The sequence below is a fragment of the Rhododendron vialii genome, chromosome 9a (genome assembly GCF_030253575.1).
Source record: "Rhododendron vialii isolate Sample 1 chromosome 9a, ASM3025357v1".
Taxonomy (NCBI): domain Eukaryota; kingdom Viridiplantae; phylum Streptophyta; class Magnoliopsida; order Ericales; family Ericaceae; genus Rhododendron; species Rhododendron vialii.
In genome coordinates this window covers 34,729,788-34,752,915 of record NC_080565.1, presented here as the reverse complement: position 1 = coordinate 34,752,915, position 23,128 = coordinate 34,729,788, and the positions used below count along the sequence as shown (strand labels likewise).

The window sequence follows — 23,128 nt, the reverse complement described above, 5'->3', positions numbered from 1 at the left end:
CACGTGTCCGCAGGGTGTCGTTTCCGTGACCAACACGTGTCGGATACGGATACGTGAGGCCGGTAGACATGTACGTGCTTCTTAGGTTGTCTTGATAAGACAGTAAAATAATTCAATTATCAAGTATGTTAACATACTCAATTGTTCCATTCTGCCAGCACAAGCATTTAACTCAGTAAATCTGTTTTTTTTAGCAACTGCACTGGACTCTCTTTCTTTTGTTTTGGTTTTTTTATTTTGTCCAACTACAAGATTGCTTTAGGTTTCAACAAACGAGTTATGGAGAACTGTGTTTTCAATTCTTCGTTATCTAATGTTTAGGGACTACTGAATGTAGCTGATTCTTTGAAGCAGCCCACAAGTTGCATTGCAAAAACAGTTACTATTACTGAGAAAAGTACAAAAAATACTGATCCCATGGACCAAAATCATTACAAGTATATCGTCCACCATGCCGAAGTAGAATCTACAGCATACAGGAGTAGCATTGTCCCACTTTCACCTCCCTTCATGTTTACCATACACACATAGTTACACTGAAAATAAAAGAAAATATATGCTACTGTGCAAATTTTTACCGTATCTAGACCGAGCATGCTGCAGCCTGCATGTGCCTGGGATTATTACTGGTTAGTTTGTTGCAGAGATTTCGCAAAGAACAAGTTCTTTTCTGCGCATTGTAGAGATAACAGTAACACAAGATCGCTAGATTTATCGGACTTTCTGATCCTTGTCGCAAAGGAGGTTATGAATCAATTCATATCCACCATAATCCTCAAATCGAGATGGAAAGTCAACTGATTGAAAAAGACAAACTCAAAATCAGCAATGATCAGACTGAAAGCAGAGAACAGATTGAGGATCCAGTTAACTAACCATTCACAAAAGAGCAAGAAAAAGATCCAGAGGTCACAGAACAACTTTGTTTGAGTACTTCTACTATCTCCCTTCAAGGAGATGAGAACAAAAATAAGGAACACATGGGCTAGAGGGACAACTACACTAAGATGGAATACATCAAAAACTTAATTTACCCACTGCCTCCCAATCTTCCACAACAGATTATTTCTGTATTTCCCATCAAATACAACAAATACAAAGCTGCTGCAAATATTACAAACACCTAGAGAATCCTTCTTTAAACCAAAAAGACGGACACAAAGAGTCCGTCCACAGTCCTATCAATCTGCTGCAAATGAAGTTGTTACAAAACTATGATACAAGACGGCAAACAAAGAAACAAATTCGCCGCTAAAATTCTACCTGCCTATATCCCCCTTCTTACCTCCTCTCCAAGATTCCTCCTCTCTGACCACACCCGGCATCTGCCCATTGAAATGCTCCGTTTTCGCGTAATGCATTTTGATGGCCGCCACCGGGTCTGAAACACCCCCAACAAGAATCCCTCCTCCTCCTCTTCCCACCACATTGATTCCCACCACCCCTCTTGCCGCCACCGGCGGAGGCTGTATATCGACTGTAAATGGCTGCACTCTAGCACCCTCTCGGTTCCTGTGTAAAAGATATTCTGCTACTCCATTGTTGCTGCTACTGGAGAAAAGGGATACGCTATTTAAATTGCGTTCATTACTCTTTACAACCGAATGGAGTTGCGTCTGCTGCTCCATGTTGGTTGGGGTGGTAGAGTAATTACTAAATGCGGCAGGGTATTTTGCCAGTAAAATCGCAGAGTCAGGTAAGGCAGAAAACCCAGTCTGTATTCTATTTCCATCCCAATAGCCATAACTCCTAATGGGAACATTCTCAAGCCCCCGATAATTGTTCTGGTCGAACATTTTGGGAACTGAACTTGCATCAGCACTGTTAGTCCCAGTTAATTTCTGGTTGAAATTATTGCTGGTTAACTTAGGAAGCTGAATTTGAACCCCCTTGTCTTCATTTTCATGGATACCTGTAGAATTCTGCTTCGACTGAGTTGATGATGTGTGTGTTAAGATCTGGCCAAAAAGTTTCACATCACCGTTCCCAGATGGTTTTTTCCCTGGATCTGATGAACTCCATGAATGGGCTCTAGAATGATTGCCTTTTTGTTCTTGGGAAACAAACGGAAGCTCAGCAACCAAACTCTCAGGTTTTGAACCGTTGCACTTTTGAAGAAAGTATTCCTGCGATGAATAGGTATCCGAATGGAAACTCCTATCTGCATTCGAAAAGCTTTGAAAGGACATTTTCTTGGAACTCATATCCCCATTTACATCTCTCTTGGTTGAGGTCGGTATCGGATATCCCATGAGAATCTGACCATGGCCAGACTGATGCTGGTTATAATCATCCACACTGGGTGGTTTTACACACTGCTTCTCACTGACCTTCTCAATATCTAATGTCGATGTACCTTTGGTCGCGGAATGGGTATTCACAAGAGAAACATTTTGCTCTTGCTCCAGGGAAACGGGCAGAGGCTCTTGCTTAGGATCCATCTCCACGGAAGTTTCTTGCTCTTGTTTGGTGCTAACACCAAATCCCACAGAAACATTAGCATCTGCAGCAACATCAGACGCATTTACATTTACATGCAAGTCAATCGGACCACTTATATTTGCATCCCCATTTTCATCGTGCTCATTCATCAAATTGTCCTCTGATGCCAGTTGTTGCCCCGCTCGCTCTGGTATAAGACTATCAGCAGAATGCTGACAAACAGCTATGGTTTCAACCTCTTCAGCAGATACTGGTTCTGAAGAACTGTCATCTCCACTAGCTTCACGACTTTCAACTTCTATATCAGGAGGTAAAACAGCATCTTTAAGGGGCCCCACAACCCCAGACTCATCATCAACGCCATTTTCCATCTTACTGTCACCGTCTACATCTTTCTCCAGTTTACAATCAATTAGTCCTCTCCCATTGTTATCCTCTGACATGTTCAATTCAGACTCCAAGTTCATGGTCTCCGCAGGATCAGACTCGCAACGGTTTATGTTCAAATCAGAGAGAATCGTGTCCTCACCCATTTTAGGCCCTGATGATTTCTCGTTGCAGATAACTGAACCATTATCACTCCCGCCTCCCCCATTAGCATTGTCGTTTAACATTACTCCCTCCTTGCCAGAAGGCCTAGGACCAATTCCATCCAGTCCAAGGCACTTGCGAGCCTTGCTAAAGAAGACCTTGCATTGCTCCCTTGATCTAGTTCTCATGCACCTTGAAATCGTCGCGAAATCCTTACCGTAAGACGACACAGCCTGCATGAAAACAGACTTCTCCTCGTCCGTCCAATCAGTGTGGTCTATCTCCCCACAACTCTCATCCGAACAAGTGTCATCTTCAACACTCTGCGCATTTTCAGGCGTCAAAGGTCGTCTTGACAAAGACCCAACAGCCACAGGGTCAAAAGAGCTCGTCACACAAGAACTCATTGCTTCTGATGATAGGGAACCACAAATACCCGCCAAGACGTCAGCAGCTGCAGTTTCTCTATCAAGGCTACCTGACCTCTCTACAAGGACATCATCACCTCGCGGTGCTCTATAACCACAACTCAACCCTAATACGAACCTTGATGTACATTTCTGCTGATTTTCAGCACCATCATCGGCATTAGCTGCGATTGCTGAAGCCACGCCCAACATATCAAGGGATGCAGCATTTATCTGCCGATTCCATCGCTTCCCTGAGGTTACCAGGTAGTTAGTACTGGGGTAGGACTTTCCTTGCCCACCAAAATCTGGTTTCTTCTTTGTTTTCTCAAAACAATCTGATTTGTGGTTTTTATAGTAGAACTCTATGCAATCTGCAATCGTCTTGTGATCTAGAAAAGAAGCAATCCTTCTGAAGTCTTTCCCAAAAGTAGTGAGCTTATCCAGGAAAATTTCCTTCTCCGCCAATGACCAAGGATTTATAATAGCCCTTTCCTTCTCAATGGTTACGGGATCTTCGACTAAACAATTCCACGAAACGAACTTGGAAAATTTCTTTTCCTTCTCGTCCAAGATCAATGCTGGCATTTTAAGTGAATCCCTGTAAGGCTTGACCTGCGAATCTAAAAGCAGCTTGCTTGTAAAATTAATGACCTCCGTCGTTGGGATTAGTCTTGAATTACCCACTGCAAGGAAAAAGTCAAAATTATGATCACAACAAAGCCACTGCTAAAATCTAACTCCATAACATACTAAACAAAAACTTCAGAATAAATCAGAAACTGTCTATTAAAAACACATCACATAGAACCAAAATTTACTAAGTCACATCATAAGCTCAAATGTCAATTAAGACCCAAGAGAATTAGAAAAACTTATCATCAGCTGGATCAATTAGCCAAAGAAACATCCAAAAACATCCACAGAATCTGAGCAACACTAGGACAACAAAAATTCTTCAGCCAACCTCAAATATTGATTTTCTCCCTCGCCAATTCAGCTATGCAAAATCATTTTTCCATCCACTTCCAAATCAACATATGTTTAAGAAAAAAATATGCCTAAGCCATTGTAGCATTTAGCAATCAAAATAGAACAGCAATGCATGCATTACTCTGTGCCATTAAAATTCTAGAGCTCCTTGATGTTCATATTACCACAGCCAAAGTATAGCTCTATCCAGCTCAATCAATTCTAAATATGTAGCACCAGTAAACTTGTCTAGGAGTTCCAAAACCATTTCCAACAAGTTCTATATGATGAAAAGGCAGGCAATATAGTGGGCATTCAGATAAGCCCGTTTACTTGCTCATCCAGACATGACTCAAAAGAAAATATACACATACCAGATCTCCAGAAAAGATTTTAAAAAGTCTTCGGTATGGGAACAATAGCAAGTTCTAGACAAACTCTGCTGATGTTCCACATTCGCGATGACATTAAATATATTCCCCCGACTCCCAAGTCCTAAGCAAATGCATCATAAACACGAAAGAATGAACGGGAGCATCCTCAGCCCTCTTTAGATCGAAGCGAAAATTGCTATGCTGACCTCATGTTTAAGGAAAACATAAATTAGGGATGGCTATTGAGCAGAGCAGGGTCGAATTTAGAGTACCCCTTCCCTGCCCAGTTATCGGGACAGGGACAGCACAGAGAAAATAGGGGAGTTGTCAACATTATAAATCCTCCATAAATCACTGTATGCACCAAAGTATGTCAACAATAAAAACCTCTAGAAGAATTAGAGTACTCAGAAAACACTCTCGCGAAAAATTATTTGCTTAGCGAACTTGGCAAATACAAAAAAATGGTGGCATATAGGCAAGGTTCTACAACGGACCAGTTACCCAAAATTAACACCTTCCAATGTCTGTGGCAGGCAATACTTGATCTTCTCTAAAGAATCAAGGTCTTAAGTAGGGGAGCATACCTCTATATTTAGAACGCAAAACTTGGAGGGAACAAATTCATAATAAGGCTGCCAATGACCAACACATTCATTGCATAAAAGCAGCCACTGAATACAAACTTGTGTCTATTACGGTCTTCTTCGGGGCTGGTGGGGGTGGAAATGAAGGGGAAAAGGGAGGGAAATTTTCAATTTCAAGGTGATGAAGTCATTCGCATGCAAATGAGCATAACCACATGGCCAATGCACGTACATTCCAAATTGTGGCACGATAGGAATGGAAAAGGAAGAAAATGCAGGAAATTAAATGCGAGTCCAAAATAATAATCCTACTTTCCAAACTCTACCAACCTAATTAAACTAGCAAGATGCGTATTAATTTTACATCCCCAATGCCATAATATATCAACAAAACTTCAAGTATCAAGATTAAGAAACATACCACCATTCTACACAACCTAAAATATTAAGAATACAATATATTTACTCAATCCACCTTTAAACCACAAAAAGGTTAAAAAGTTCTACTGTGTGAATCACAAACAGATATTTTATTCTATCAAAACCAAGGTTCTGAATACCGTACTGGATAAGGTAAGGTTTTTGCTATTGGTACGGTACGTACCGGTTCCAGTGTGATACCGGGTACCGTTTCGGATTCCTCGTTACAAATTAATATTTATTAAAAAATTATATGCCTAGTTAAAAAATTAAACTTAATTTGTCTAACCCAGCACTATTAATGTGGAATAATTAAAGAAAAGGAGTTGGCAACTTAAATAAAAGTAGTGGGCTAAAAAAATAAGACTACAAAAAGAGTAGAAGTAGGATAAAAGAGTGTGCTCCGTTGTACACAATAACTTTTCTTCACAACGTTTTATGCACATTTCAATACCACTATTCCACTTCCTTCCCAAACGGCGTGCTTTAAACCACTGGTAACCCACAGCACTCTTCCTCTCTCTCTGAAATATCACCGGCAACGACAAATTGACAGATCTATGAGAAATTAGTTGCAGACTTGCAGAGACAAACAAGAGCTGCAAGAATACAACGGAGAAGACCAATCGGAGTCTCATTTAGTACCCATCTTCTTCTGTTCTGTATTTTTTCTTTATTTCTTCACTTTTCTCAACCACCGGCAAGTGCCGTTGAGGCTTGGTTTGGGAAGTAATTGCAGAGATCAGACAGTGAAACGTACCGGACGAAAACAGCGGTTTCATCATCCCGGCCGAGATTCACCTGAAAACCCGGTACGCTCCGGTAAGCGCCGGTATTGACGCCAGAACAGAATTTGGAGGCTAGATTACCGGTTTAAGGCCAATCCAGTGCATACCGGCCAGTACGGAACGGGATTAACAACCTTGATCAAAACAAACCCCTCTTAAATACCCTTACATCAAAGGGAGACGTGATAGAAGTTAAGACAGCTTGAAGGACAAAGAGAATCAGATATTTTTGCAAGGGATGCCAAAATAAGCTTAAATTGAGTTGATTAAGCCTACACAAAACCCAACCAGAATAGATTGATGAATGGACTTTATGGATTTAGATAAACTAGAGATGACTAATCCCAATGGCTATACGAATTAAGTTGTGATCATCTTTTCAACGACCATGATAGGTTAAAAAGTTGCAAACGACTACTAGTATACAGGAAAGTGAAGAAAGAATTATCCTTACCTGGTAAAGCAAAACGTGAGTGAATGGATGACCGATGCTTTTGATAGCTGCCATTTTGTGTACGCAAAATTAGTTCCAACCTTTTCTGAGATTTGGCTCGATTTTTCTTGATGGAAAGCAATCGCATATCCTCCTTCCAGAGGTGCTGCATTGCCCTAAACTTGAGGGTGATAACCCTCTCTCTAAATTTTAAGAAGCGCTTCCTCTTTACAAACTTTTCTTGAATCATTGCATTACTTGCCCAGCTACAGAAGCTTCTTGTTCTAGATGGCAATAGCTTATCAAGCACTTCAGAAGCTCTACTTGCACTTCCTTTGTTGGACGCCACTATTTGATCATATAACATGTCACCTCCGTAACATTGCGAACTTATACCAACTTGAGGAGGAGCAGAACTCTTGCCAGCTATCAGCTGATAACCAACCTCAGAAGCAGATGCACAACATGTATTTTCCTCATTGGAACCACGCAATGAGCATTTCATCTCAAAGTTTCCCAATTTACTTGAATTCACATCACCACATGTCACCGGATCAGACATGGCTGCACCCTTTGTTGAAGAAAGCAGTCCAACAAACTTGGATGTTACAGTACCTGGACTATCAACGTCCTCATCTCCAGCTTGACCCCGTTTGTCTTCCAAGCCACCATCTGCCCTCTCAACAATCATGTCTCCAGAAGAATCAAGCAGCAAGGGAGAAGGACGAGGAATTATATCGGCGGCAGCAACTAGTTCTTCACAAGGTTTTGCTACACATTCCCCGAGCAGAGAACTGGATGCAGCTGGACAAGGACAACTCTTACCAGATTCAGATATTAATGACTTCAGCTCAATTTCAAGTGACTCAATCTCAGATTCAGTCACCTCCAATTCCTTCGAAATGTTACCCTTCCATACCAGCAGCTTGTTTATAATTGCGGATCTTGCAAAGCTAGAACCCACTGAACCAGGATCATCAGTTTGAAGCAATTCACTAATTGAAGAGCTTAAGTTAGAAATTGGAGTAAGCTCTAAATTCTCTAAGTTAAAATCCCTCCCATCAAGATAACTTTGACACTGGAGATTTGGCGAAACACATAAATTACTAGTATCATTATCAATACTGGTCGCTTTGACAAAAGATTTGTCCTCCGCACCTGTTACAAGACAGCAAAAACTTCAAACAATCAGATGCCTAACAAACTAACAATTTGGACAAACATGATACTAGTTGGTAACTCAGCATGTTGGTACACTGTAACTATATCTGGAGCAAAGCAACGTTGGCATGTTACACCAGCTATACAACTAAGGAAAGCATTTTCCATTAGACACCAGCAAAATAAACTATATCTTGGCTTACTCATAATAACATGGAGTAATATCCAGTGATCCAGTCCAAAGTCGGGTAAAAATAACCTACAATTGCGGAGCAAGACATGCCCGTCGAAACAAAAGATGATTGAATAAGGGAAAATTTACAGCAACTTACAACGTAGGAAAAAAGACGGCTCATATTGTCACGAGAAAAGTAAAATTGGCACTAGAAATATGTTCCAACCCCCTTCCAAAGAAAGTAAGAAAACTTGAGAACTTCATGGACTGATGGGGAAAAAATCATAAAATCCAGTAACCCTATAACGAAGACACCAAATGGAATAATGTAGAAAAAAGAAGCTGGAACAAATCTAAGTCAAAGCCTTGCTTGCCCACAAAAAGAATCTCAACAAAACCTAAATCCACCATAATATAAGAGGGAGCTCAAAAGAGGGGAATTAGTTTGCTTCATCTGTACCAGTTAGTTTCCAGAACTCTCCACAGCAAATACCAATGAACTCACATGAAAGCAAGGCAACTCATTAACAGCATTTACTCTTAAACATATTGACAACAAGACAAATTGGGCAAGATGGCATTTTCAAATTGTGCTGTAGTTAGTAGTCCCTCTGGTTTGGAACAAGAAGTTGAGTGGGCTTGTCATCACAGGATTGGAGCAACCTTCTCTGTATACGAGTTGGCATTTGCTGCAGCCATTTACCATTGAATGGTTTCAAAGGAATGCAAGGATTTTTTGAAATGTGCTAAGGCAAGTGGATAAGTCTTGGGTTTGGTCGTTGCAGACTCAAGGGCCAAGGAGGGTTAAGCAACCCCTAGGAACCAGATGCTGTGCTCTTAAGTGGAATTTTTCAGGATTGAAGTAGTTATTGTCTGTGTTTTTTGCTTCCTTGTACGTTAGGTTGTTTTGGTTCTGCTTCTCCGCATTTCCATGCAGAAATGGGTGGTTAGGTTTATTGTCTTGTTCTTTTGTTGCTTTGTACTCCAACTTGGTGCCTTGGTTCAATTCTAGGAAGAACACAAAATTTACAGCGTGTTTAAGGGTTAAAAAGTTGGTGAAAGCAGCAGAAGTGATTTTGTTCTTATTTCTCTCAAAAAGTTGATGCCCAAGAGGTTAATAAAATCCACTTCGAAAAAACATCTCAGAGTAAAACAGACATCCTTTTGGATAACACAGCTCGTGTTCAGATTCCCAGTTGCACAGATATACTTCCTCAACCTCATAACAATCATTTTCCATATAACAGGGAGGGAAACAAAAACATCAAATGCAGCTAACTGGACAGAATTTATACAGTTTGTTATTCAGCCAGGGAGTCAGATTGAGATTTGATGATAGGAACATAGAAAAAGTCAATAAATACCAACAACATCCCCTCCATCCCAACAATGATCGTATACGATCCGAAACTTTGAAAGCTTATTGTAAGCAAAATTATTCACTTACTGCATCTTACGAGGCTATCTTGCAATAAGGTTATCAATATACTACAATGGAGCATCTATGGTGCGACTTTTCCAAGGCCTGCGGGAGAAAATGACTTCTTTCTAAATCAACTTGGGCATCAAACCTACCAGTACAATGGTCACCCAATTGCTGGTAGATTTGTATTCTCAGAATTACAGAGAGCATGCATTTACCAAGAACTAGCCACTGGCCCACTAGGTTCATTGAGATTAATGATATAAACTACATAGGATATGGCATAACAAGGGTTGAATTGGTACTAAAAGCGTCACAAATCTGCTAACCTGATGAATCAAGCTCTGATCACAAACTTCAAACCATATTGCACAGCATAATAAAGGTCCAGTTAGAGTTAACAATGACATTAATCTGCAAATTGAAAGTTCTAGAATCTTTCTGTGCACAAAATTATAATCTAAACTTCAAACCACATTTCAAACTTTCTAGAACAAGTTCTTCCCTTTGCACCAAGCAACGACGCCTAGTTTGTTACTATCGTTGACTAGATGGAAATAACAGGTTCTACAGTAAAATTAAGGTCAATTACGAGTCTAAAATAACAAATTTCATAATTTCAAGATTTGCTATCAGTCTGCACATATTATCTTCCTCCCAGTCATGCAGAGAAAACTTCAAATAAAACAAAATGCCAAAAAACGATGTGAAATGAACCATGCATTTTACCTGGTGAGGAGCTGCAAGCAACCGAGGAGGGAGTAGCAGGGGAAGCACAATCTGAGAATCCCCCAATCCTAGGGCTTTTACCAGCCAAGTTTGAGGCTTGCAACTGCAAAGGTTCGGTTCTACCACAATAACCTGCTTCATTGTTGGCTGCAATATCATCAGGTCCATCAACCTTCTTCTTCTCATACTTAGCCAGCCCCTCACCCCAACCAAGACGTGGCTTCTTCTTGGCACTTGTTTCTTCAGATGGGGCAACAGCAGACGTAGCACAGGCAACAACATCCCCTGAAGGGGACTGCACTGGAGTGACATTCCCCATCTGAGCTTCAGCCCTTGCTTCGCTGGAATCCACACCCATGCTCTTTGAGCTGCTTGAATTGCTTAAACCAGACCCCCGGGAGCACATACTCCCCGATCGGGCCCATTTAAGAGGCTTCCAATCAATCGATCCCAGCGAATTTTCACTCTCAAATCTCTGGCCTGTACCCAAGCCATTGACACCACCAGTCTTATCATGATCCCATGTGTTTACAAAGTCGGAATGAGGATGAGAGTTCACTGTTATTATACCATCAACTGACCTCTGATCGCTCGCGTCAAGTGGCCTGCCGGGGCCGTTTGGGGACCCACCATTTTCCCGAGAGTGACACTTCCAGTCCTTTTGGCTGAAAGATCCCCGATTTTCCCTGCCATTCCTGCTGTACTTTCCATCTGCACGAGAATCAGATGGCCGGAAACTCTCGTCATCTATAATCTTCTCGTTGGACCGAGATCGCATGAACCCATGCCCAGATTCTTCAGAATAGAGGTGCCAACCACCCTGCTTGCCATGACCTTCAACAGATGAAATCCGAAGAAAAAAAAATTTAAAAAGAGGAAGATACCAATAACATCACGTAAGCAAACGACTTCTCCCATAACCCACAGAAGAAAGGAATTTCACATGGAAACACAAGTCCTCCATCTCGGTAAACCGAATACAAGCATCAAAACCCCAGATCTAGAGGATTACCCAGAAACAAAAAGTACACAGTAATAAAAACATAACAAACTACCAAAATCAGCACAAGATAGTACACGCATACATGAAGAGAGAGAAAAAAGAAGAATAGCTGGGTAAGAACCAAATAATTCCTCAATCTAAACTGTCACCAAGGCTTCCATAGGAAAAAAAATTTTGATTTTGAGATTGGGGCTACAATAAGAACTGAAAACCCTAGATTTGGGAAGCATCACAATCAAAGATAATCAACCCATCTACACACGTGTATAACAAAAGAAAGTCGAATAAAGTACCCAGGATATCTGTTTCTAGGGCTTCCATAAGCAAAAAATATGATCTGAAACTTGGGCCCAAAATCAGAAAGAAGTAAACTTGGGCAAAAAATACCACAAACAACGACAGATGTTTCAAAACCAAAGAAAGTAAATTACCTAGGATATCTGTTTCTAGGGCTTCCGTTGAGAAACACAAATCCAAAAAACCGGGCCCAGCATCAGAAACGAAACCCTAGAACTGTTATCAAAAAACGATTCAAAGGACTGACTCACCTGGAGGTCGGCTGCGAAACTCGGCCGATCCCCACCGACCGAAGTCGCGGCCGCCGCCGTGGTGAGGCGGAGTCTCTCTCCACCTCGACGCGGGCCCCACCGTATCCAGCGACGGCCTCTCGTGCTGCTGCTTCCTCTCCTTGAAGAAGTCCTTCCGATCCCACGGCAAAGGCTCCGGCGGCATGAAAGTCCACCACTCAATCGCATCAGCCCACCAGCCCTAGCCCTAGCCCTAGCCCTAGCCCAAACCCAATCCAACCGAAAAACCACAACGCCGAAAAACCACACAAACCGAACAAACCTTCGAAACTGGACGTCTCTAGGGTTCCAGGAAACGAAACGAGAGGTTTCGCTCAAGAATCCACCGATTCGACCGCACGGCGCCAATCACGGACGAAACCCCAGGGTTTCGCGGGGCAGAAGAGAGGGCGAAGGTTGAGGAGGTATGGGGGATTTGTAGGGTTTGGGGAAAGGGAAGAAGTGTGCCCTAGGGGGATTAGGGGTTTGGAGAAGAAGAAGAAAAAGCGTCCGTCGGTATGGTCTGATCTTGTTGAGTTTTCTTCTGTGTGTGCAGAGTAGATTTCTCTTTGGTTTGGGGGCGCAGGGAAATCTGGTTCGATGCAGAGGGAGAAGGGGAAAAGAAGAGAGAACACGTGAGGCGATAAGGGACAGCGAGAGCCTAGAGTAGAGAGAGAGAGAGAGAGAGAGAGAGGAGAGAGATTGTTTGTGACTCAACGGCGGTACTCAACCAGAGTTTATTCTTGTTTCGCGTCCGAAGGGGAAAAAATAAACAAAACGAAATGGTTTTTTTTTTATCGGAACAAAAAAAAAAGAAGGTAGAAATTGTTTTTTTTTTTTTTTTTTTCCTTCTCTGTCTTTGCTTTTTGCTACTCTCGCCCCTTGATTAGTATTTTTTAGCTATGCTTTTAGCCATCAACCCTGTGAATGCCCTTAATTTTGGGCGCGCCGGTAGCGCTGCAAACAAGTCAAGACAAGCCAAGTTTTATTGTGTTCGAGCTCGGCTCATTTACTAAGGCCCCGTTCCAGAATCAAAATAAGCTGCTTATTTTTTAAGAAGGCAATTTCAAGCTCAAAAATTATAGGCTTATTAAAATCTAGAAATATACAATATGGATCTTGTTTGAAAGATCTCGATGAGATCTTTTATATGATGCAAAAAAAAATTTAAAAATTATTTTTTATTTATATTATTTTTTGTTTGAAAATGTAAAATAAACTGCTTATTTTTTAAGAAAGTTTCTGGAATGGAGCCTAAATAAGTTAAATGAGATGAGCTCTTACAAAACTGAACCGACTCATTTTTTAAACGAGTCGAGCCTACTTTTTTAGTAGAGTCGAGTTGTGGAGTTCCTAAAACTCAGCAGTTCGATACATTTGCAGCCCTATGCACCATTCACTACTTTCGATAGGAATGAATTAAAACTGTCTTAAGTGTTTTGGGCCTTTGGCTTAATAATTTAAAAAGATTTTTTTTATTTTTATTCAAAAAAATATTGTCTTTGATTGTCAATTTTACATGAATTATTGTCTCGTTTTGAAGAGGAAAAATTAAAAAGTAAAAAAAAATGTACCAATTGAAAAATTGAATTTAGACAAAAATAATCTTTTGTCAAAAATAAATTTATTATCTTCTTCGTAAGATAAAAGTACATAAGCCGAATTGCAAAGTACTTTTGACGTTATTGAATAAAATTTACATTTTTTCTTTTTCACTCGTTTATAAAAGATTGAATTACTGTATCATGAACTTGAAGTCTGGAATTGCAAAGTACTTTTGAAGTACTGCTTTGTTCTCTTTGCAATTTAAAAAAAATAAATTGAAAATTCTCCCTAGATTGCTCTTAGATTTGCTTACTTTTAACATTTTTCTCTCTATCTCTCTCTTCTTATTACTCTTACTATTTTTTTTAAAAAAATTCAAATTCCAATCCAAACAAAAGGTAATTTCAAAAATAAGGTGAAAAAAATGGAGAGAGGTTAGACAAAACTTATTGGCTTGATATCGCTTTCTTTTGTGAATAACAATAATTTTTTTCTCATTTGTAGCGTTAAGTTGTTTAATAAGTTAGATTACAACAGCGAATTGAACATAACTCTATTTAGTTACTTGAACCGAAGAGCATCTCAAACCTTTGCTTCAAATTTGAATATGTCAATATAATTTTTTTTAAAGCTGATGTGGTAATTTGACACTCGTAACATTGTTCCTCCAATCATGATGTCAAATATGCTTTTAAGATCTTTAAAAAAAAAACGGTATTTTTGATAATCCAAAAAACCACTTTTACATTTGAGACTTGATACCAATTTTGAAGCAAATTGGTTTGTTTTCAAAACCATGTACCATAATTTGAAGGTAAGATTGAAGAGAGCTATGATGTTAATTTAGACATGTGAAACTCCACGTAAGATTTGACTCCTCCCATTGAAAATGCTTAGGAGCTCTTTCTTGGGCAATTTGACGCCTTTCTATGCCGCTAGGCCAAAGGCACCAAGGCACATTACCAACACGATTAATTTTTTTTTTGTAAACAAATTGCCTCATGGTTCTAAATTTACAATTATGCCATTATTAGTATTTATCTACTATATTTGAATTGAATTCTCCCCGATCCATGACTCTAGTTCAAGACACTTTCTTTCACATTCTTGATGATCATGAGCATCTTAAGAGCTCCTAAGGAACATCAATTGAGAAATGACATTCATCTTGTTTGACGTAAGTTGAATATCTTTGATATAATTAAAAAAGACATTTATCTCAAAAAAAAATTAAAAATTGGCAACACCGGATAGAAAAGCCTGTTTATCCTATATGTCCGGCAAAAATGAAAGTTGATATCCGATTGTTTTGACACAGTTAATGTTCTTGGTGAGTTCTAAACGGCTAACGGTCCAAGTCATCAAGATGCGACCAAGAAGGCAATCACTCTGATAAATTGAATTGGACCCTCCTGTCCACCTAGGATCGGGCACCAAAAAAGGATTGCACAATTAGAATTATTTTACCACGCTCTCAATTTGAATGCTTATCCCATATTATCCTCTTATTCCTTCTTCCTAACATAAACCAAAATTCTTCCTGTTCTCTCTAACCGGCATCCCAAATTACATCATTACAACCCCACCACGTGTCTTTAATTATCCAATATTACATCACCTCTGTCACTGCTCTTTTACGTGTAAGACCATATCTAAAATGAATATTAATGACATATAATCTAAATTTTTGTTGTAGCATATTTTCATACTTCATTCCGCGAATATGATACGAGAACTTACCAAGACAGTTATATACACAGCATGCCATTGTACCAAATCTATCTACCTTTTGATGTGGCTCATCGCGTGTGGATTACTAATCTAATTATGCCTTGAGTTCTACATAATCCCATCGATTTTAAAAAAAAAATTTATAGGCAAATCCCAAAGAGTTTGTTGTGCAAATACCAAAAACATTGAGGAAATTTTGTAAATTACACATGGTGAGATGTATTTTTTTTTTTTTTTTTTTGCACAATAAATAAACGATCCACAGGTTAACGAATCTTCCAAGGATATGCCTAATTAATAGCCCTTTTCAGTTTCAGTAGTATGGCTACTGATGATAATAAACTCAAATGGCACTACCTAAGAATCCTTTAAAACTTGAAAAAATGGGGAAATAAAATCTAAAGTCAACTAGTTTAATCCTCAAAGAGAGGTCCTGTCTTTTAGCATGCCATTCCATATCGGAAGAGAGTCCTATCCACTGTGGTTTCAATCCAGTTCGATCCAGTTTTGATTTTGTAGGCTCAAATAATCAAAACCGCCCATTGTGTAGGATAATTATTTTTGATATATTTGTTCGCCTTGTCTAAAAAAAATTTATTTTCACTTTTTCTGTTAATCATCCGTTTCAACGATATGCATCTAAGAAATAAAAAATTATGACTAAAACCATAGAGAAATTCACTTAAGACAAAAAAAAATATCAAACTACTAGTAGTATTTGTTTGAAGTGTCGCCACATATGAACTTTTTTCAATTTCAGTTCACATTTTTATATACCTTGTTTATCCTTCTTGTCGAAATAAACAATCAATCCCAAAAATTACGACAAAAAACTAACAAAAAATTGCAAAAAGAAAAAATAGCCAAAAGAAACACCGAGGCCAGTGGCGGAGCCACTTGAGGACGAGTGGCTTCTTAAATTGTTATTTGTTTAATCACTTTTGTATATCATTCATCCACAACCTTTTATTTCAAATATTACAAAAATTTCACTGCACTTGCGGAGTGAGATGTTTAATGAAAAAAAAAAACCACCACTTACCATTTGAAACTCTCCAATGCATAATGTCCAAATTTGTAAGTGGCTAAACCATGAGTTATATGCATTATACTTTAATAATTATTCATGTAACGCCCCGATTTTTCAAGGAATTTCGAAAGCATTAACCCTAAAATACACTCAATTTTATAAACTACTAGGCCTCTATTTGTCGTTATACAAAATGTACATTAAAAAAAATTACAACAAAAAGAATCCAACATTTTATTTAAATATCTTCAGAGCAACTCTAGTCTTGATTCAGATCTCAAGCATACTTGGTCTCCGCTCTTGATATTCTTCCTGTGTCAAACAGTTCCACCATTGAACCCTGCACCCTCTGGCAAATTGATCGCCGAAACAAACGATTTACCAGGATACAAACGTATCCGTGAGTGATAATTCACCCAGTAGAATAATTTCAATCCTACCAACCCCTTACTCTACATTTACCAGATCAACAATATATCAATTCATAGGAGGTACAGAATAATAACACATCGCCCTTTCCTTTACTATCCATTATCTTACATGAAATCTAAGGATCCTTTCCACAAGGTCATTTCCTCCCATATCCACTAACTTTGACCGTCCCATGGAATAACTCTCCCTTTATTTGTCATGCACCAGGGTTCTAAGCGAATATTACTAAATTATGTATCCAGTCTGGATTCGCTTACAACCATAATAAAGGAACAGCTCATCATGACAACTCAGCATTAGCAGTTGCACTATCTCATTGTCAGGATCCTTTACCGTCTCCCAACTCTACACACTGGGTACTTTACCATACCCATAATCTACACACTGGGTACTATACTATATTCAATGATCCTTTACCGTTTTTCAAAATACTGTACCCAGAGTCCTTTATCATCCTCCACACACACACTGGGTACTGTACCGTATTTAGGATCTTTTACTGTATCCCAAATACTGTACCCGGAGTCATTTACCGTCATCCACACACTCTGAGTACTTTACCGTACTCGGGGTCTTTTACCGTTCCCTAACTCAATTAAAGGTACTTTACCGTACCAAGGTCCTTTACCGGCACCCAACATTCTTAAATCAACTTTACCATTTTATCTTTTACTTAACCACGTCTACTTGTTCACTACTCGAAACCACCCATGAACCCAAGCCCATTCCAACACGAACAACATGATACAATCAATAACAGCTCGATTCATAACATAATACATTTCAATGAGATAAAAAGTACATATCAAATAATATTGTGCGAGTAAGTAAACACATAATATTTTATGATTGGACCGATGCCCTTAAGATTCGTTGAACAAGTAAATTAATAAATTATAGCATGCGCTTATTCTACTAAAAATAAATCAATCACATAATTTAGGTTCAAATTGAGAACTAAAATATATTCAGGGGGCAAACTGCAATTTTATAATATCTCACTTTAAAAGAAAAACGTGCATGCTACAGTAGCCTTTGATTTTCAATTTTTCAGGAAACAGAGTACTTCTGGTTTGATTCGCGGGTATGACAAATCCCATTATAACTTTTCAAATTCATCATATAGAAATTATTTAATACTTATAAGAAAATAAGGAAGCAATTATTCTACCTAAAATCCGGCCGAAAGAGCGTGTACTAATTTGCAGACGATTTCGGTAAAATGAAAAAGACGGCGGCGGCAGCAGGGGACTCGGGGCTAATTGGAAGGTGGTTTGGGGATACTTTGTGATGTAGTGGTTAATTGAGAACCTGAATATAATGTACGGAGGGATTTTATGTAGAAATCTGTCTCTCTCTCTCTCTCTCTCTATTCTAGACTACTCAATAATAGAATTGAGAGTGAAATAATATACTGATGTTCAATTTTCGAATTTATGTGGGTATGTATAATGGGAGAGAATAAGGTAATAAGAATGTGAGAGGATAAGTGTGGAAGTGGTAGAATGAAGAAGGAGAGTGGATGAGAAAGATACCGATAATGATAAGAGAGATAGAGGACAAATGCCATATTTGGTGGGGTTTTCTTTACTCTAATGTATGTGGACGCGTATATGTATAAGATAAGAATGTATGTGGACACGTTTATGTATAAGGTGAGAATGTATGTGGACGCATATATGTATAGGATGAGAGAGAGAGAAGAGGAGAGTTAATTTGAATAGAACTCTAGTTAGGATTTAAATAGGAAAGATAAGAGATGAATATGAATCCCTAATTTCCTGTATATCTAAAATTTAAATATATATCTTAAACAATAGCGCAAATAATATCAATTCTACACGTAATAATATATTTTAATTATTCAATCTAATTAATTATTGAATTATAAATTTAATAATATAAATTTGTATTAAAAAAAATTAGGTCAAAAATCCGGGTTGTTACAATTCACAATTTTGAAATTAGTCTTGTCATCGTTGATAGAACTCATAACGCATGACGATATTAGAGGTTTAAGCATAAAATTTGAAAATAAAAGAATATTTTTTGTAATTGGATCGAGATTGCTGAATATTGATATTTTATACTGTGTATCTAATTGCTATTAGACTTGATCCGCTGAAACAATTCAAACAATTAATTTATTTTGATAGTTAATGGAATTACTACATTTCTTAGTAATTGCATTAGTTTTTTTTTTCCTTAGCCCAAGTATTCTTTTATTATTTTGGTGTTGCTTATTACGATTTTTTTGAAAATTGATTCTCACACTCCTATTTTGTTCAAGTGCATTTCATTTTTTGTCTTCATTCATGTAGAATTACCAAACTACCCTTCATAATTTTTTTCTTTTCACACATGAAAAGGGAAAAGGGTATAATTTCATATATGTGGGCTACTTGCCCGAAAGGCTTTCTGAATGGCTCGGAAAAATAGAAGGGTTTGTGAAAAATTGAGGAGTCGCGCATTCGAATTTGAGGTTTGCCACCCGAGAAACCGTTTTGATTGAAAAGGATTGTTGAAATTGAAAACCAAAGATTGTTTTTTGAGTTCTGAAGCCATGTTACGAGATGAGAAAGGTTTTACGACACCCCTCTTACCTGACATGGAGTCAGTCTTTACTCAATATTCATGAGATTTTAACAAAAGATATTTTGTTTCACATATAGCAACTAGTTTAAATTTACAGGTTCGACAAGTGAAGTGTATACATGGGCATATGAATAAGATGTAACAATGGGATGAGATGATATGAACAATACCAGAAAATAAAATTTATGTCACTGAGATCACTCTTAAGCGCTTGGGACTAGTCTTGAGTGCTCAGGAGTACCACCCTGCTCTTGTAAATTAGAACTTTGCACATTCGAAAGTAAACAGAATGTTCAAACATAAGAATAAAAGAATAAGGATTAAAACAATATTCATACAAGTTAGCTCAGTGTCAGGGTCAAACAAACAAGAATAGGTCTTGAATATTTAAGCATCACTTCCTTGCAAACAGAAAATAAACTTAACTGGGTTCTGGATGGACCAGTGCACACCCAGTATCTACTGAAATACAGAAAATGCAATATTTGGTGACAAAACAGAATTTTTGGTAATAGTAGCACTCCTGAGCGCTCAGGAATGATTTCAAGAGCTCGGGAGTGAACACAATGCCTAGAAAAAGCTTTTGTTTCTTTGTGTTCCTCTCGTTCTTGTTGCTAAACTAAGATTAAATGAACACACAACCAGTATGAAGAATTGGTATGGGCCCTTGATCCACCAAAAAAACCCAAAAGGCTTGAAAAGCCTTGCTTTAAAACCAACCCCCCCCCCCTCCCTTTTGTTTTTGTGTTGCTTGGACTATGCTTCTTGAATGGACTTTATGACTGAAAATGTGATTGAAAATCACAGAAAAGGAGAGCTTGGTTGTGGTTAAGCTCTTAGATTTTCTAAGATTTCTGTGAAATTGCTTTAATTTTTGAAAGAGACTTTTAAGTAATTTAGAGAGAGAGAGAGAGAGAGTATTTTCAGAAAATGGGGGAGCTTTTGTGAGAGAAATTTCGTGTCCCCTTGAAAGGTAGAACATGAGGGTATTTATAGGCAAGCCAAAAATTAGGATTTTAATTTAAAAATAAAAAAAAATGAAAAGAAATCATTTTGGGGGGAAAATGGGATGATGAGACTCCTGCATGGCTCAGGCAGGTCTCTGATATATGCAGGTTTGAACTACAAGTTTGAAAATCTGAAAAAGCCATGGTCAATGGTCAAGTTCAACATGCATTGGCCTGTCAGAGCTCCTGAGCGCTCAATAGTAACACTCCCAAGCGCTCAAGAGTGGTCCTGAGCGCTCAAGAGTAGCTGCCAAACTTCAGCTGGCCGCCACAGTCACTTCCGAACTTTGTTTTGAGCGTTTTTTGAAGCGCTGGAAAGCTAGTGGAGTCCTCTTTCTAACCCAATTGGTTTATTCAAAAATATTTTATACGCTGAACTATCTGCTCATTTTACCCTCAAGGTATCGGTAAAAAGGTGACTTTAGTTTTGAAAAAGACAAAAAAATATCGTTCAAGCTTTAGCCGAGTCCTATTTTGATTTCATTTTATCATCGGAGAGCCCCGATGACACAAGTTAAGGATAATTAATAAGTTCAAATTGTGGTGTCTACAATATCACTACAAAATAAAAAAATAAGTGCATTTAGATAAAATGGAAATGTGAAAATCAAATTCCTTTATTGTTGATATGTGCTTAAAAGGTGCTCTAACTATCGTTGATTTCTGGCTGCGCCCACTGACCGGGGCAAACATTTTAGTGAAAACTCACCACATTTTAGTGAAAACTCACCATAAGTTGTTTTTTGGATTTCCTGAGTTAATTCTGAGGTAAATTCTACCTCTCCTTAGTTAGCAATTGTCTAGGTGAGTTTGGTAGGTGAAATTATCCTCTTACCCTCCCTCAAAAAACGATATAAATTTTCTTGGGTAAATAATTACGAGGGTTGTATTTGGTTGGAAGTTTAGTTTAGTTTAGTTTAGTTTTGGTAATGGGTGGAGAGAAAAATAGAGTAATGATTGAAGATATGGGTAATGATTGGAGAGAGATAAAGAGAGATGAGAAAATAATAATTAAAAAAATTAGTTAATGATTGAAGAAAGAAATAGAATAATGATTGAAAATAAAATTAAAACAAAACAGTGAACCGAACAAAGCCGAGGTATTTTGCATTAAAGTGAGGGCTTTTACGGAAACCAAGGAGCCTCCTTCCCGCCATCGAAAAAATGTCTCAAAGTCAAAACCCACTATCGGACAAAACTAACCCCTACGTCATTTGCGGCGCGTGTGAACTCGCACGTACGACTCCCTCGGGGGCGTAACCTAACACGTGCCAACTCTCTCACGTTCTGACGGCCCACAGGCCCAACCAGCGCGTGACACGAAACTAGGGCTTGCGTGGCGTATCTATCTCTTACAGTACTACCCTTTTTCTTGTGCGTCCGCAACATGTGATTCCTTCCGTCGCTTTTTTCTGCGGGATTTAATTAGTCCTGGTCCCACACGGTTTCCTTTTATGCTTAAAGTCTTATATTTTGAATTATTTATGGTATTGCCCCCGAGTGATCCTGAAAGTTGCGAAATCACCAACGGGCCAGTGGTTGCTTGCCTGGAATGATTACTGCTCCACTAAATAAAAACAGAGGGAGAACAAAATTTTACTCATCCGTCCAAAAAAGTTGGACACTTTTAAAAAAACTTGTCATTTTAAATTGCTTATATATTTCGATTTAGTATTAAGTTTTATGTGATTGTGAAACCTTTGTTTAAGAGAATAAATTGCAACCTATCAAATAAGATCTACATTACATATTTTTTAACATTCACATTGAAAAATATGGACAGTTGAAAATGGCACGCAGTCCCAAAAGTGTCCAACTTTTTGTGACGGAAGGAGTAGAATTCACGTGTGTTTTATTTGTTCATTTTTCACATGGATGGATAGCATTGTAAAATCACATGTATTTGAAAAATGAAGTGCATGAGAAAAAGAGAGTACCAACATCATTTTCTAAGAGAACGTATGTAATCGGCACTGTTATATTGTGACACTGTTTGCTTGAATAGTCAATAGTTGTAACTGGTTCTGTATTAAAAAATGATAGATAAAATTAAGAAGAATCTATTTACACCGGTATGCAGGATAAAAATTGAGATAAATATTGAAAAATGATCCCTTTTTTTGATATGGCACCCTATTTTTTTTGTCTTTTTTTGAAACTTTTGTTTGTATTTTTTTTTTACTAAAGGACAAGAAAATAAGTGCAATTATCAATTAGGGGAGTGCATGTGAAAATCATTACCCTAAAGATTAGTAAACAAAACATTTTCCATTATTTAGGGTAATATACAAAACATTTTCCAAATGAAGTATAATGTAACCATATGTCAAAGTAGATGCATGAAGTCTGTTCTTTTAGGATAGCATGAAGGGAATTGATTTTTACACTTACTTTTTTGATATATATTCACACTTTCTTTTTTCTTTTTCAGCAAAAAAATTACATACACTTTTGACACTAAAATTTAAAAAAGGGAGTGTGGATGTCAAAAAATAGAGTGTAGAAATCAATTCCCTAACAAGAACTTCATACAGTTTCTGTTAATGAGTTTAGTTGAGGTTAAGAGAGTTCAACCTAAGCTTATACGAACTTGAAACAAACACAAAAAAAATTGAGCTAGCTTGTAAGCTCAATTGGTGATGAATGCAACATGTAGTTAAGTTTGACCTTGGATAATATTCTCCAAAGAATTTTAGTTTTTTTAGCAAGCAGAAAATCGTGTTTGGGTTACATGTAAAGAACATTTGACCTAACTTTTTAAGAACTTTTTGGCGCTA

General features: G+C 38.1%; 1 protein-coding gene across 2 annotated transcripts; it reads right to left on the bottom strand.

Moving 5' to 3' along the window:
- Positions 1-1,050: 1,050 nt before the first annotated feature.
- LOC131301263 (uncharacterized) lies at positions 1,051-12,714 on the bottom strand. Of its 2 annotated transcripts, none has more exons than XM_058327448.1 (4): positions 11,994-12,714; positions 10,443-11,276; positions 6,976-8,112; positions 1,051-4,066 (listed from the first exon to the last, which is right to left on the bottom strand). In XM_058327448.1, the coding sequence occupies exons 1-4, from the start codon at positions 12,175-12,177 to the stop codon at positions 1,260-1,262; spliced, it is 4,962 nt and encodes a 1,653-aa protein (XP_058183431.1). In that variant the 5' UTR covers positions 12,178-12,714; the 3' UTR covers positions 1,051-1,259. The 2 variants fall into 2 exon arrangements, with proteins under 2 accessions (XP_058183431.1, XP_058183432.1); XM_058327449.1 differs by lacking the exon at positions 11,994-12,714 and having other exon boundaries at positions 10,443-10,922; positions 11,024-11,276.
- Positions 12,715-23,128: the final 10,414 nt, after the last annotated feature.

Excerpts from the sequence above, each read along its gene's own strand:
- LOC131301263 (XM_058327448.1), bottom strand. The coding sequence starts at position 12,177 with ATGCCGCCGGAGCCTTTGCCGTGGGATCGGAAGGACTTCTTCAAGGAG. Across the intron at positions 11,277-11,993 it reads GTTTCGCAGCCGACCTCCAG|GTCATGGCAAGCAGGGTGGT; the intron begins GTGAGTCAGTCC and ends CATCTGTTGAAG. Across the intron at positions 4,067-6,975 it reads CTCACGTTTTGCTTTACCAG|TGGGTAATTCAAGACTAATC; the intron begins GTAAGGATAATT and ends TTTTCCTTGCAG.